The following is a 16,682-nucleotide window of genomic DNA, read 5'->3' on the forward strand; positions in this document are numbered from 1 at the left end:
AGAATCTTCCTGAACTCTGATAAAATTCAGATGGGAGAAGAAAAGAGAAAATAAAGTAGTGAAATTTTGCTAATTAATTTTTACATTTAAGCAAACCAAGTAATAGTATTTCATTGATTATATTGATGAAGAAATATAGGGCTAATAATAGTTTAAAAATTTCAGAGAAGACCCACAAAATTAAACAAAAGTAAAGAAGAATATTGTGATAAAAAGAACCTTTAAAGAATCACACAACTGAAAAGTAGGTAAAATATATGAATATACAATTTCCATAGGAAAGAAAATACAGGGATTTGAGCACCCAGAGTAGAGATTTAGGCAAGATTCATCCATTACAGAATAATGCCTTAATAAAATTCTTTTATCTGGCTGTGTGGGCTCCACATTTTAGCAATCTGGATACCAAACTAAGAAGATCCTTTGAAAGTATCCTTTGAAACCTCTTCTATATGGGAAATATGACCAAAAAAAACTCTTAATGAAGCCTTCTGAACTTCAGGGAGATTATCTCACTCTATAATGCATATATTTAATCGACCTAGTCATTATGCATTAATAAATATATCCGTAATCTAAGTAAGTGGGTTAGATTAGTGAAATGAAAGGGGCAAAATCAGGTTAAATATAAATAGCAGAAATGTATAAGGAGCTTTACTGTCTATATTGCTGTTCTGTAGGCTTTGTATCATGGGCCAAATTTGGGAGCAGTTATAAAAATGTATCACAGACTAATTCATCGTGTTAAATATCGACTTGGTCTTTGGAGGACAAGACAAATTGTAAACTTTGCAGAGCTAGAGGAATGGATGGACCGAAAAAAATGTAAGTAATGCAGTCATTTCTTATTTTATTTTAGGTTTGGAATGAATTTAAGCACTGAAATTTTACATGTAATTATATATAATTACTCATAAACACTAAAGGTATACCATATTTTATATTGATATAAACTACTTGCATTTTAAGGTGATGTTTTATATATTTGGATTAATTTCTTAGGATCTTGCTTTTTAAGCAACAGAAAACTTATCTGGCTAACCAAAGCAAAAAGGAAATTTAAAAGAAAGCTATAGTAAAGAGCCAGAAAAATCAGATTTTAAACAGAACTTGAAGAGAACTGTTTTAAGATCTAAGGAGCAAAAAAAAGGAGGGGGCAATCTCTGTTTGCCTCTGGGAGATAGATAAGCCACTGTCACTTTAAGACTTGTTGTTCCTATGCTTTACATTTAAATTCCAGGGAGAAAGCACCTATTGGTTTAGCTTGAGTCATGTGTCCGACACTTTATCTTGGGAGGGCAGAGAACTTTGCTTGAGAGTTTGCACAGAGGGTATATCCATTAGAGGAGGTGTAGTTCCCCAAAGGAAAACTACAAATTGATAACAGAAGAACAACTAATGAACACCAAGCAGACGAAACAATTCATATCCATTTTATATTGTTTAGTGTTGAAAATCTATACACAGAACAAGTCCTCCAATTTATATCTTAACTTTCAGAGATCTTCATTTCTGTTATATTTAACAAATTCAGTATTGCTTAGGATCAGGATGGCTGTTACGGCTATAAATGAGGGCTTCCAGTTCCTGGTTCCACATGTAAGGAGCTTGGAAGTCACGACATCTTCCTAACAACAAGTAAAAAGCTCAACAGATTAAAAAATCAGTAAGTCTTCTTGGATCTATAAGGGAAGAACACAGAGCAAACTGCTGCCCCCAAGACTGGAGAGGCAGACAAGCAAATACAGGGAGTCAGGGCTTACCAGAGCCCAGACTCACAAGCAGAAACTAGTGTGAGAACAGTGCCGGGGCAGGACAAATGACCTGTAACCGATGAGTGGCTGGAGGCTTAGTGTGGAAAACTCTGGAGAGTGAAAAATTCCAGAAAGACATAGTCATGGGCCGCCACTATACTGTGATCCTTACCTCCAGGAGCTTGACCACATTCCTACAGTAAATATCAGAGAAAAGGAGCCATTTTGAGATGTGCCAGAGCGCTCAGTTCTTCTTAACAAGACATGCCCTCAGGGAAACAACTTGACCAGAGCCTGACCCGCTGGAGTACTTTCAGAGCCAAACTGACCCAGCTTCGGTCCAGTCTGGCCCTCTTCTCCCACCTAAGGTCGAGGGGGCGCTGAGAAACGCTTGGGAAGTTCACCGTCCAGGGACAGGCTCACTAAGAAACTGACAACTAATCATAGAACTACAGAATACTTCCCCTCATCCACATTTTACCACAATATTACTAAAGCCCTATTTATAAAGTTCATTTTACCTGATATAGCATGTCTGGCTATCAGGAAAAAATAACAAGGTATACAAAAAGGAAGTAAAAACCTCACAATTTGAAGAGATGAAATAATCATCTGAATCAGAAATGGCAGGGATGATGGAATTACCAGATTGGGGGTCAAACAACTCATTAATATGCTAATAGTTCTAATGGATAAAGTACACAGCATGCAAGAACAGATGGACAATGTAATCAGAAAGATAGAAATGCTAAGAAATAAAAAGAAATGCTAGAGATAAAAAATACTGTAACAGAAATGAAGAAAATCTTTGATGGGCTTATTACTTGTTTAGACTTGACCAAGGAAAGAATCTCTGAGCTAGGAGATATATCAATAGAATTCTTGGAAAACAAGAGAACAAAGACTTTAAAAACACAGAACAAAATATTCAGGGACTGAAGGACAACTACAAAAGGAGTAACATAGGCCTAACAAGAATACCAGAAGAAGAAAGAAAGGAACAGAAATATTTGAAACAATAATGACTGATAATTTCTCCCTAATTAATCTCAGACACCAAACTAGAGAATCAAGGTGCTCAGAGAACACCAAGCAGAATAAATTCCATAAAAGTACTCCTAGGAATATCATCTTCACACTATAGAAAATCAAAGATAAAGAAAAAATCCTAGAAGAAACCAGATGGAATAAACACCTTGCCTATAGTGAAAGAAAGATAAGAATTACACTCCATTTATAACAAACCATGCAAACAAGAATCAAGTGAAATATTTACTGTTGAAAGATAACACTCACCAACCTAGAATTCTGTGCTCTGTGAAATTATCCTTCAAAAGTGAAGGACTCTCTCAGAAAAACAAAAATTGAGGGAATTTTTTGCTAGTGGGTCTGCCTTGCAAAACATGTTAAAAGAAATTGTTTAGAGAGAAGGTAAAGAATAAAATTCAGAAGCTCAGATCCACACAAAGTAAAGAACACTGAAGAAGAAATAAGAAGGTAAAATAAAAACTTTTATTTTTCTTATTCCTAAGTGTTCTAACAGCTAAGTTTATTCAAATAGTTCTAACAGTGTACTCAATTATCCATGGTTATGTATGTAGCTTATTTATGCTTATATATGCTAATATATGTATGCTTATATATATGAAGTGAATGATAATTATATAAGAGGTGGGAGGGAGAAATTAGTATTATTTTGTTATTAGAAGATATTAACAATATCCATAAAGTGATGTAGTGTTATTTGAAACTGGACTTTGATGAGCTATAAACATTTATTGCAAGCTTGTAAGGCAACCACTAAAAAAAGTAAAATAATAAAAAAGTATAACAGTTATTCTATGAAAAGAGATAAAATGAATCATATAAAATGCTTAATTAAAAATACAAAAGGCAGAAAAAGAGGAGACAAAAAGAAGATCAAGGACAAGGGCAATAAATAGAAAAACAATAACAGATAGAGTAAATATTAATCCAACTGTATCAATAATTGCTTTGAATGTTAATGAACCCAAATGCACCAAAAAAATAGAAATTTCCAAAGCAGATCAGAAAACATCACTCAACTATATGTTGTTTACAAGAAACCCACTTTAAATATAAAGCATATATAGATTAACAGTAAATGGTTGGAGAAAAATATACCATGCTAACACTAATCAAAAGAAAGCATGAGTAACTGTATTAACTTTAGAAATAGCAGGTTTCAAGGTAAGGAAAGTTACCAGAGATAAAGAAGGGCATTACATAATGATAAAGGAGTCAGCTCTCCAAGAAGACATAACAATTCTAAGTGTGTATGGACCTGACAACGGAGCATCAAATTACATCAGGCAAAAACTGACAGAACCACTAGGTGAAATAGATGAATCCACTATCACAACCGGAGAATTCAATACCCCACCATCAAAAATAGACAGATCAAGCAGACAAAGGATCAGTAAGAACAAAGATGATGTCAATCACACCACCAATCAACTGGATGTAATTGGCATCACTAGATTAATTCATCCAACAACAGTAAAGTACATATTTTTCTCAAGCTTATGTGGAACATTCAGTACCAAACAGAACATATTCTGTGCCATAAATGCCTCTTAACAGTTCTAAAATAATAGAAACCATTCCATGTTTACTCTCAGACCACAGTGGAATTAAACATGAAATCAGTATCAGAAAGATAACTGTAAAATCCCAAAACACATGGAGATTAATAATACACTTCCAAATAACCTATGATTTGAAGAAGAGATCTAAAGAGAAATTTAAAAAATATTCTGAAAGAAATGAAAATGAAAACACAACTTATCAAAATGTGTGGGATACAATAAATGCAGTGCTTAGAGAGAGATTTATAGCATTGAATGCATATTAGAAGAGAAAGTTCTAAAAACAATAATTTTAGATTTCTCCCTTAAGAAACCAGAAAAAGAAAAGCAGTTTTAAATCTACAATGAACAGAAGAAAGGAAACAATAATTAGAGAAGAAATCAATGAAATAAAAAACAAGAAATCAATAGAGAAAAATCAACATCCAACAGCTGCTCTTTTGAAAATATCAATAAAATTGATAAGCCTCTAGCCAGACTGACTAAAAATAAAAGAGAGGAGGCACAAATTAATATTAGAAATGAAAGAGAAGGTATTGACACAGATCCCATGGACATTGAAAGGATAATATGGGAATACTTTATATTCTATGCTCACAACTTTGATAATCTAGGTGAAATGGTCCAATTCCTTGAAAAACATAATCTGCTAAAACTCATACAAGAAGAAATAGACAATCTGAATAAGCCTATTATTAGAATAATCTATTAAAGAAATTGATTCAATGATTAATAAATTCCAAAACAGAAAGCACTAAGCCCAGATGGTGATTTCTCCCCAAGATTTAAGGAAAACTTTATGCCAATTCTCTACCATCTTTTTCAATGGATAGAAGCAGAAGGGAGTACTTCATGACCAAACCTAGGCAAAGACACTGTAAAAACAACCACATGAATATAGATGTGAAAATCCTCAATAAAATCATAGTAAACCAAATTTAAAAAGTATTATACACCATGACAAAGTGGGATTTATATCAGGTATACAAAGATGGCTCAATATTAAAAAATCCAATTAATGTGATCACATCAACACGCTAAAAGTGAAAAATCAAATGATTATATCAATAGGTGCAGGAAGCATTTGAAAAAGTACAACATCCATTCATAATAAAAACTCTAAGTAAACTAGGAATTAAGAGCAACTTTCTCAACTTGATAAAGACTACAAAAACCTAACATCATTCTTAATGGCGAATAAGTTAATGCTTTTCCACGAAGTAAGAAGGCAGGATGTCCATATATCCTCTCAGCACTCCTTTTCAGCATCATACTGGAAGTCCTTGCTAATGCAGTAGTGCAAGAAGAGTAATTTAAAGGCATACTGACAACAGAAATAAAACTGTGTTTGTTAAAATATTATGTGATCATCTGTGCAGAAAACCTGAAAGAATTGACAAAAACTTCCTGGAACTAAGAAACAATTATAACAAGATTGCACGACACAATACAAAAGTCAGTTGTTTTCCTATGTAGTAAAAATCAATAAGTGGACTTTGAAATTAAAAACACAATACCATTTACATTAATACCCTCCCAAAATGAAATACTTAGGTATAAATGTAACAAAACATGTACCAGATTTCTATGAGGAAAACTACAAAACTGTGATGAACAAAATCAAAGAACTAAATAAGTGAATAGGTATTCCATTTTCATGGATAGGAAAACTCAATATTGCAAAGTTGTCAGTTTTTCCTCACTTGATCTTTAGATTCCAAACAACTCCATTCAAAATCCCAGCAAGTTATTTTGTGGAAATCAACAAACTGATTCTAAAATTCATATGTAGAGTCAAAAGATCCAGAATAGCCAATTTAACATTGAAGAAAAAGTTGGACGACTGGTGCTTCCTGACTTTAAGATATACTATAAAGCTACAATTATCAAAATAGTGTGGTATTGGCAAAAATAATAGAAAAATAGATAAATGGAACAGAACTGAGAACCCAGAAACAAAAATAGATACATGGAACAGAATTGAGAACCCAGAAACAGACTCCCATAAATATAGCCAAAGGCAATTGAATGGAGCAAAGATAGTATTTCCAACAAATGGTGCTGGAACAACTGGCCATCCACATGCAATGAAAAGTAAGTCTAAACACAGACCTTACACCCTTCACAAAAATTAAGTCAATGCCATAGATCTTAGTGTAAAAGGCAGAATTTTAAACCTCCTAGAAGATAATATAGAAGAAAGCCTAGATCATCTGGGATGTGATAGCCTTTTTTAAATAAAACATTAAAAACATGACCCATTAAAGACATAATTGATAACGTGGACTACATTAAAATTAAAAACTGCTCTGCAGAAGACAATGTCAAGAGAATTAAAAGACAAGCCATATTTCTGGGAGAAAATATTTACAAAAGACATCTGATAAAGAACTGTCTTCTAAAATGGTTCTATCATTTTGCATTCCCTCCAGCAATGAATGATAGAAATCATTCATGAACTAAGTAAGTGGGTAGCTATTCCATGTTCATGGATAGGAAAACTCAATATTGTCAAGTTGTCAGTTCTTCCTTACTTGATCTATAGATTCAAAGCAACCCGATTCAAAACCCCAGCAAGTTATCCTGTGGAAATCAACAAATAGTTCACACAAAGAATTTCTAAAACTTAGCAGTCATAAACAACAACCTGATTAAAATATGGGACAAAGACCTCAAAAGACACCTTACCAAAGAAGATGTATAAATAATAAGAATCTATCATTTTCTTGTTATATCACTGTTATCAGGAAAATGCAAATTAAAACAACAATGAACTTTATTTACGTGTATATTCAATGAGCAAAATCCAGAACACTGACAACACCAAATGCTGGTGAGGATTTGGAGGAGCAAGAACAGTCATTCATTGCTGGTGGGAATGTAAAATGATACAGCCATTTGGAAGGCTTATTGGTTTCTTACAAAACTAAACATATGGTTACCATATGACCCAGAAATCATGCTCCTTGATATTTACCCATAGGAGTTAAAAACTTATATCCATACAAAACCTGCACATGGCTGCTGTAACAGCTTTTTCATAATTGCCAAAGCTTAGAAGCAACCAAGATGTCCTGCAGTAGGTGAATAGATAAAGTGTGGCACATCCAGGCAATGGAATTATTTAGCCTTATGAGGAAATGAGCTATCAAGCCATGAAAAACACAGAGGAACCTTAAATACATATTACTAAGTGGAAGAAGCCAATCTGAAAAGTCTACATACTGAATGATTCTATCTATATGACATTCTGGAGAAGGTAAACTTATGGCTGAAATAGAAAGACCAATAGTTGCCAATGATGAGATGAATTTGCAGAGCACAGAGTATATTTAGGGCAGTGAAACTATTCTGTACAATATTACAATGGTGGATACATGTCATTATACAGTTGTCCAAACCCATAGATTGTACAACAGCAAGACTGAATCATCACATAAACTATGGGATTTAGTGGTTATGAGATGTCGATGTAGTTCATTCTTGGTAACAAATGTACCACTCTGGTGAGTGATATTGACAATGGGGGCTGACTATTTTGTGTAGGGGTAGAGGGTATAAGAAAAATTGCTGTACCTTCTCAATTTTGTTTGGAACTTTAAACTGTTCTTGAAAATTATAACAGAACAAAATAAAACAATAATAAAATGATGCAAGTAAATTATATTTAATTGGAATCAGCATCTTATTGCTTTATAATGTGATAGTGCTTCATTTTTGGTAGTTCCAGCTAGTGATAAAATGTTTATTTCACAGTGAGCACTAGAAATTCCGTAAAGACAGGGACTGTGTCTCTTATGTTCATAATGAATATCCACGATTAGCAAATGCCTGGTTTATCAGAAGGGCTCAACAGTGTTTGTTGATAGTGTTCATTAAGTTTATTATTTCTGTTAAAATTATGTGCCAAAAGATAGTCATAAATAACTAGAATTCTTTAAATTAGAATGGCTCCTTTTTTGTGGCTAGAGGTTGAAGAAGAAAGTCAGAGAGAGGAAGAAAAGAGTGGTATTATTTAAGTCATGGAATTCAAGTCAGTTCACCCAGTCCAACAGTCTGGACTGCAAAGAAAAAGGAGAAGGAGCAAAAGTGTTGGAGAGATGGAAAGAGGAAGAAGAAGGGAGAAAGGGAAAATGAGATAGAGCAGCAAAGAGAAAACTCTTCTCTCATTAGAGGGCTGCTGGGCCTCCTTTTACTTAAAATCCCTTTAAAAATTAAGAGAGAGAGAGAGAGAATATCATTCCCATATATACTCAGATTTTAAGATTTTTGTACATAAACTCTCCACCCACTAGTACAAAATTAAGAAGGATACTCTTTTTTAGCCATCTTTTTAAAGGTATAATTGACGTATAATATTAGCTTCAAGTACAAGAACACAGTGATTCAATATTTGTATATATTGTGAAATGATCATCACAGTAAGTCTAGTTAACATCAGTCATACACAGAATATTTTTCTTGTGATGAGAAGTTTTAACATTTACTCTTGTAGTAACTTTCAAATATGCAATGAAATACTAACTATGGTTAATAAAAATGGATTCTTAATACTCCTTTATGGGTAGTAATTTTATATTCCATAATCTAGTATGAATGTACAAATATTACAATATTTATAAAAATATATACTAGGACCTTACAGTTACTATGCTGACCATTACCGCCCCCCCAGTTTTCTAGCTACTGACTTCCAAATCACATGCCCTTTACAAAATGCTCCCACTGTTTTACTTACCTAGTCTTGTCTTCATCTCCAAAATTCTGTCACCAAATTTCTTTTTTCACCTTATAGAATCTTGCTGATTTTCTCTTAGTTTTACTTTCTTTCCAGGATTTCTTCTCCTTGGTTTGTCACTATAGATTTCACTATTTTTGCATCTTAAAATAACCTCTCAGTTTGAAAACAAACTAATGTGGTTTTGTCTTCCAGCCTGGACTCTGATAGTTTCTATCTGAGTATCACTTCTAGTTACAGTCTTAAAGAAAGTGAGGGGTGAACCAGGTGGATACGTGGAGGAAGAATGTTCTAGGCAGAGAAAGTAGTGAGCGCAAAGGCAGAAAGCTGGAGGCTGTTAGTGTTGGAGGAATCCAGGAGACCAATGTTACTCTAGCGGAGTTTGTGAGCCATAGCAGAGTGAAATGAGATGGGAGAGGTAGCAGCCAGTGGGAGCGCAGATTGTGGCAGGTTTTTTCAACCACTGGATTTTACCTTGAGAGAGCTGGGAAGCCCGTGTAGGATTGTGAACCAAGAGCTATAACTGGAAATATTTGAACACATCACTGAGCCTATTCTCAATCAAGGACATAAAGGAGTCTGGTAAGGATGGAGGGTTCTCTGTCCAACATTCCTGAACAGTAGAAGAGAATTGGCTGAATGAATGATTTACAGAATTATCAAGCAAGGTATACATTTACATTGATGGTTAAAGTAACTTTAGAGTCCACAGATAAAACAAATAAGCAGTTGCTTTCATGTTCCTTACAATATTCTCTATCCTTTCCATATGTTAATTACTAATTGGATGATATTTGGCAGATATGTATGTACCTTATTAGCATCTTTCAATGACCAGAAATTATCATTAATTTTAATGATTTATGCTTTATATTAACCTTAATTATACCTGCTTAGAATACTAATTCTGCTAGTGTTTGTTGAACATTTGCTTTTAGGGCATAATACATAGGTTAAGGGCATTTCTATCTATTAATGTAGTTACAAAGCCATAATTTTAATATATGCATCAGTCTGATTTGGTGAGAAACAGCTAAAACAGATTAATTCAAGGAAAAACTAATAAAGGTACATGTACTTTTTCACAGGGAAATATATTTATTTAAACATAAAAGTAGAAGTGTCATTCTTTGTGTTTGGTTTTCCCTAGAATCAGATCCTGAGATAAGAATTCAAATACAACTAAGTTTTTTGGAAGTTGATCCCAGGAAATAGTCTTAGTGGAACAGAGAAGTGAGACAGAAAAGTGATGGAAGTTAAAAAAAAGTGCATTATCAAGTAGATTACCATGTAGGCAAGTGGAGCTTAATCTTTCTAGGGAACAGTGTAGCCAACTTGCGTCAAGTGCTGGGTCTTTATCCACTACTTTCCCCAATCAGTGTAAGAGGGCAGCTCCAATGGGAGCCTCAGTTCCCCGGCACTTCTGAATGAATGATTGCTGCACATGTGGACAGAGCAGAGTCCTGCAGCCCAAAGGAGTAGGTAATTAAATGAGATGCTGGCCATTCATCTGTAGATGGACACTTAGGTTGCCTTCAGATCTTGGCTATTGTGAATAATGCTGCAATAAACATAGGAGTGCATTTATTTTTTGAATTGGTGATTTTTGTTTTCTTTGGGTATATACTCAAAAGTGGGATTATTGAGGCATATAGTATTTCTATTTTTAACTTTCTGAGGACTCTCCATACTGTTTTCCACAGTAGCAATATCAATTTATATTCCCACCAACTTACATGTGGAATCTCAAAAAACAAAACAAATGAACAAACAACAAAAAGACCCTCCCAAATAGACACATAAATACAGAAAACAAAATTAGTGGTTGTCAGAAAGGGATGGGGTGGGGCGGAAAATGGGTGAAATAGCTGAAGAAGATAAAGAAGCACAAACTTCTAGTTATAAAATAAGTCATGTAGGCAAAAAATACAACTAGGGTATATAGTCAATAATATGGTCATAACTTTGTGTGATGACAGATGGTACCCACATTTATTATGGTGAGCATTTCATAATGTATTTAATTTTTGAGCCACTGTGTTTTTGCACCTGAGACTAATATAATAGTGTATGTCAATTTTAAAAAAGATAAGAAAAAATGAGAGGTGGCAATTGAAAATTAGGTAAGCATGCAAAAAAATGTAAGGGACAAGATAATATGGATGGGGGCACTAATAGCAACTGCTCTAGTTTGCTTATTTGAAAAGAGAAAAAAATCAGAGATATACAATAAATGAATTTGTTTATTTTACTGCTGTATTTCAGGATTCAGAATAGTTACTTGAATTTAGACAATCACCAAATATGTCTTGAGTATATTAGTGTGTGATGACCATCCACCTCAATTTAATGAATGAGTTAATAAGGAGGAAGTTGAAGTCTGTGTGGTTAGTTTCTGTTAAGAACTAATGACCTTTGTCATTAGACCTTTGTTATTAGACCTTATTTCAGAGCTAAACCTGTTCTGAGGCAGACCCTATCACTGATGGGCATGATCTGATTGACAATCAGCTTCATGGGGCTAATCCATCATATTCAGAGTAAAGACTTAATATGATCTTTTTGAAAAGAAAAATTTATGGAGGACATTTATAACATGTATACATCAGTTTGCTTCATCATTATCTAAACCCTGTTAATGTCCAGTATGGGAGATAGATGAGGGCTGGCCCAATTGAGTGGTTTTCTATGGTAACCTTGAACCAGGAGTGCTCCCTTACCTAGGAAGCAGAAATCCGTGGAGTCAGTGAGCAAAAAGTAGACATTGTTCAAATGGGACAAAGTCTGAAGTAGAATAAACTGTCCAAAAGGGAATCACCAATTCAGTAGTTAGAGTGTGGATAGAAGCCAAAAAGAGGTGAAAAAATCAAGAGAACTAATAAAAAATAAATATTAAAATGGTCAGTAAAATTCAGGTTCCAAGAAATCCTGCGATGAAAGCTTTGTCTTATGAGTGATTTGATGTATGTATGGGCCATGGACAGTGGTCCTGTAGAGCCGGCCAGAGGATGCCAGTGTTCTCTTCGGGCAAGTCCCTATTTGACCATGTGGAGTGTGGGATGGAGAAGCAGGCCCACTTCCTTCTAACCTTCCCTGGGAAGTTCACGGAGTGCTCAGCTAATCACGGAGGCTTATCACTAGACATAGAAATAAACCTGGACCTAAGGTCTCTACAAATCCCAGTGAAACTTTTAGGTAGTTTGTACTTGATCTATTATTGATGAAGAAAATATTTTCTTTTATCTTTTTTTTCCCTTTTTTAGTTTATGAAATAATGTTTGCTAAGAGAGAATATTGGCAAGGATTAGAAAGAAGCAAGCTCTTCAAGTACTTCAACGACTGTGGTCATTTCCCAACCCAGCAGCAAATTGATAAGGTTTGGGACCTGGTCCATAGAGGCAAGTAGTTTCTCAGGTCTTTTATTCTTTTCCTCTACCATTCCCTTTCCTTCTTTACTTCACTGTTTTCCTCCTTTATTCCTTCCTTCCTTCCTTCCTTGTTTCTCTTACCTTTACTAAGCATACCTAATAAGTCCTTTTCGTCGAATTTTTAAAATCTAATTTTAATATATATCAAAGAAGAGATTTAAAGGACAGGTTAAAAAGAGCTAAGTTTTTATTAGAGGGGTGGAGATGATATTAGCTTTTTAAGATTTCGGTATATTTTTGATGCAAAGTTACATCTAACTGAGTGTATTTTAAACCACTTATTTTAAATACTGTTGCTGAAAAGCTTTTCCTCAATAGTTAGATTTGGTACTCAAGGACACAGCCAAGTTTAAATGTTTAAACATTGTAAACTATTACAATACAATACAGTTTTACAGTCAGAACATCATTTTTTTTTCTCAACAGTAAATAAATGCATAGTATTGCATGAGACTATTTAATAATTTAATTGGAGCAACATTCCTCCCTTCTTTAAAGATTAGTTAGTGGGTGAAAAATGTTGCCAAGAGGTGGGAAATCTCAGTAAATTTTCCTAAATTCCATAAGGTTCTTCTCAGCACTTCTTTCCATGACCATACTAATGCTTGCTGCCATATTTAGAGATGGTGGATGACATATCCATGATTTAATTGAGAATAAAAGGTGAACAAACAAAAGAAAACAATCAGGACCTTTCTTAACAGAGGAGAAAGGGCTCACATGTCAGCGGGAAGGTGTGATTAAGGTTAGAGTGACAAAGTTCAAGCTTCACTATAGGTTTGAGGTTCTCTTACTTCATTAGTTCTTAGTGTAAATTTACCTGATTCTTTACCTCTGTACCAAGAAAAAAATGAAGCAAAATAGAATCAATCATTTCAGAAACTTATACTGATTAGCATTAATAGCTTAAAATAAAATTTTTAAAAAATTGATAGTTTCATAGCAATATTTTCTTCTATTATTTTGGAGTATATCATAAAGGCTTAGATTTAGAGCATGGCTCAGCTCACCTGAGTTTAATTAATTCCTGGCTGTACCTCTTACTAGCTAGCTGTATGTCTTTGGACAATTTATTTATCTCTACTTGCTTTGTTTTTCTCAACTATAAAAGGAAGATGATACTATCTAAGTCATTGGAAAGTTATGAGGTTTACATGAAATAATTCATGTAAAATATATGTCCCAATATAAGTGCTTATTGTTTGCTATTATTATTCTTAAATAACTCTTAAGTATACTTATTTTCCTAACTTTTTTATTTTGAGAATGTTTAAATGTTGAACCTATTGTAAAATGACTCATTTTTATAGAGGTTTTTTTAATGTCCTTCATTGGTTTCCACCTTTATTATCTCTTTTTTAAACATTTTTTTAAATTAAAGTATTGTTGACACATAATCTTATGTTGGTTTCAACTGCACAACACAGTGGTTCAACAGTTAGCCATATTATTAAATCCTCTCTCCCTCTAGTGCGGTTACTGTCTGTCAGTGTAGAAAGATGTTACGAAATCATTGGCTACCAGATTATCTCTTTTGATTGTCATAGTGAGCTGTGTGCTAGATGAGGTGCTTTGCTCATTTATGCTCAATTTACAGATGAGAGAACTGAGACTTAGAGACTTTGTTAATCTCATGGAGCTGGAACTTTATCCCTAATCTGTTCAAGTCAACTTCAGTACTCTTTCAGTTTTACCATGGGGAGACACTTTAAAAACCAATGTTATAAAAACATAATTAGAGGGACGATTAAAACATTCTTGACAGCAAGTACTGCCTTTTGTTGATCTGTTCACAGACCTAGCTGAATGACCTGCAATATAGCAGGTTTTTGGGAAGTGACTGAGTCTCTTAAATGTCTTAATTAAAACTAGAATTTTCAAAAGAAAATGTAGTCCCCAAACATATTGTTTTTATGATAATGCCTAAAATTGGAAAGCTTTCCTTTATAGAAAGGAGCCACTCTAACATAATCTTAAATATATCCAATTACTTTCTCTATCCAGTTGAAAAAATTCTTTTGGTCCATAAGAAGCTTTCATTTACAATGGAAATATTCTAAATAATGTCAAGAAAACAGAAAATTCATGGGACATAGAGCTAAGTTAATTATTTTCTACTTGCTTCTGGTATATATTCCATTTTTAAGAAAATCTGATTTTATGCATTTTAGATTGTCAGTCATCCTCATTCATACTGACTTCTTTGATTGTGGATAATAGCTCCGGATGTGCAACCTACGCATTTATTCATCTTCTAGAATATTTCACTTAACACATATGTAGTTAATTCAATTGATTAACTTCTTCAGTGTATGACACCAAGTAGGTCAAATTCCTAAAACTGTATGTATGCAGGTATTTTTAGCTTTTTTTTTTTTTTCACTCTTATCACTATGGTAACAAAAAAAGTTGTGACTGAGGATGTGATTTCTGTCTGAAATCTTCCTTTGGGAGAAAGAGGCAACTTTAGGCTTCATGTATATAGGCTGATCTTAAAAACTAAAGATTTTGCAAACATGAGAACCTTACTTTCTATTCATTTAAATCTCAATGAATAAAACTAGTAACAGTAGAATGGTATATCTGAAAGTAAGAAAAATAATACATTGTGACTCAATATTATTTATTCTCACATCTGCCTAAATTTTAGAAATTGAACTTTGAAGATTTTCTAGTATTTTTTCCAACATGTAAATAAAACTTAGTTTTAGTATATTTTGTGCAATAAAAATGAACAGGAAACAACAATGAAAACAAGTCCATTTTCACTGTGGAGCCTTAGACAAAAATCTTAACATCAGCAACACAGAAGTTACTTATATATTATTTAACTATGCCCTTGAAGAAATTGTTACCTGAGATAGAATGTGGATTATTTTAGACTCTGACTAGTTAGTGGCAAACTGGAACTAAATTCCTGCAAGATCTCACATCTGAGTACACTCAGAGTCATTTTTTTATTGACTGCTTTTTTCCCTGAGTTTTGGTCATACTTTCCTGTTTATTTGAATATTTCATATATTTTGTTGTTGAATGCCAGACATTTTAGATAGTATGTAATTGCAAACATGGATTCTTTCCTCTCCCATTCAAAGGGTTTATTTATTTTATAATATGCCTGGACTTAATATGTGAAATCTGATCTGTCTCCCACAGATGTCTGACTATTCATTTCTCTGCTTAGTTATTCTTTTAATGTTTTTTTGGGAGTGACTTCTCAGAAGGTCATCTCTCTATCTGAATAGCAGTTAGCAGCCTATGATTGGATAGAAGATTTATTTAAACACCTTGAGTCTTTAAGGTTTCCACCCTCTGCCAATGGATCTGTAGGTGGGCTGGGGAGCACAGCCTGTGGGGAGCACAGCCTTTTCTTTTACTTTCCATGGGCACTCTTGGGTCTTCCCTGTTCATTCACATTGTTTCCTAGTCAGCTTGGATGTGTATAGAAGTTACCAAGCCCCTCTATGCCTTTCTCATTTCGAAATCTTCACATTACATTTTTGGCTGGCTTGTGGTTGCCCCAACTGTTAAATTTCCAGCTGGCATATGGTTGCCCCAACTTTGTGAACCTCAGGCAGGCAGAGCTTCAGCTTCTCTCCATTTATTTCTTGTCAAGTGTGTTATATATACTGTCAGTATCAGTGGGTAGGGATATTTTTCTCACCTCTTCAAATCAAGTTAGCGTCCTATGATGGCTGGTTATAGAGGTAATTAATAATCCTTATTTTAGGCATTGATGTTGGTTCAGGTCTTCATACTCTCGTCACGATCCAGTTCAGCTGAGTCTATGATCCGGTGGTTTACATTTGTTCACTAGAGAAGGATAGAATGCTAAAAAATATGGAGGCAAGTAAAGGAGTAGAATTCTTACCACAAAATCACGTTATCAGAAATTAAGTGGTAAAAATGATTTAGGCATGTGGTCAATGTCAGGTGTCTGGCACCTATCCTAATGACTAAATAATGAGAGTATTCTTTCTACTATCACATCTGCCACAGTAGAGAAAGAGTCCCTGCCATCAACTATTTTAGCAGAATGTATCTGTGTTATATGAAATGGATCAGTTGAGAAGTGTTTGATGTTTGTCTCACTTGCTCTGATGAGTCTATTGCTAAGGTCCCATGAATCTACAGACTGTATGCATTACGAAGA

General features: G+C 34.1%; 1 protein-coding gene across 1 annotated transcript in view; it reads left to right on the plus strand.

Moving 5' to 3' along the window:
- IQCM (IQ motif containing M) overlaps positions 1 to 12,507 on the plus strand; it is a 195,188-nt gene extending 182,681 nt beyond the window's left edge. Inside the window, exons 10-11 of the mRNA XM_073230501.1 lie at positions 681 to 825; positions 12,365 to 12,507. Of these exons, the coding sequence (XP_073086602.1) occupies positions 681 to 825; positions 12,365 to 12,507 (288 nt within the window). The remainder of the gene's footprint in view (positions 1 to 680; positions 826 to 12,364) is intronic.
- Positions 12,508 to 16,682: the final 4,175 nt, after the last annotated feature.

Source organism: Manis javanica, chromosome 3 (assembly GCF_040802235.1).
Source record: "Manis javanica isolate MJ-LG chromosome 3, MJ_LKY, whole genome shotgun sequence".
Classification (NCBI taxonomy): domain Eukaryota; kingdom Metazoa; phylum Chordata; class Mammalia; order Pholidota; family Manidae; genus Manis; species Manis javanica.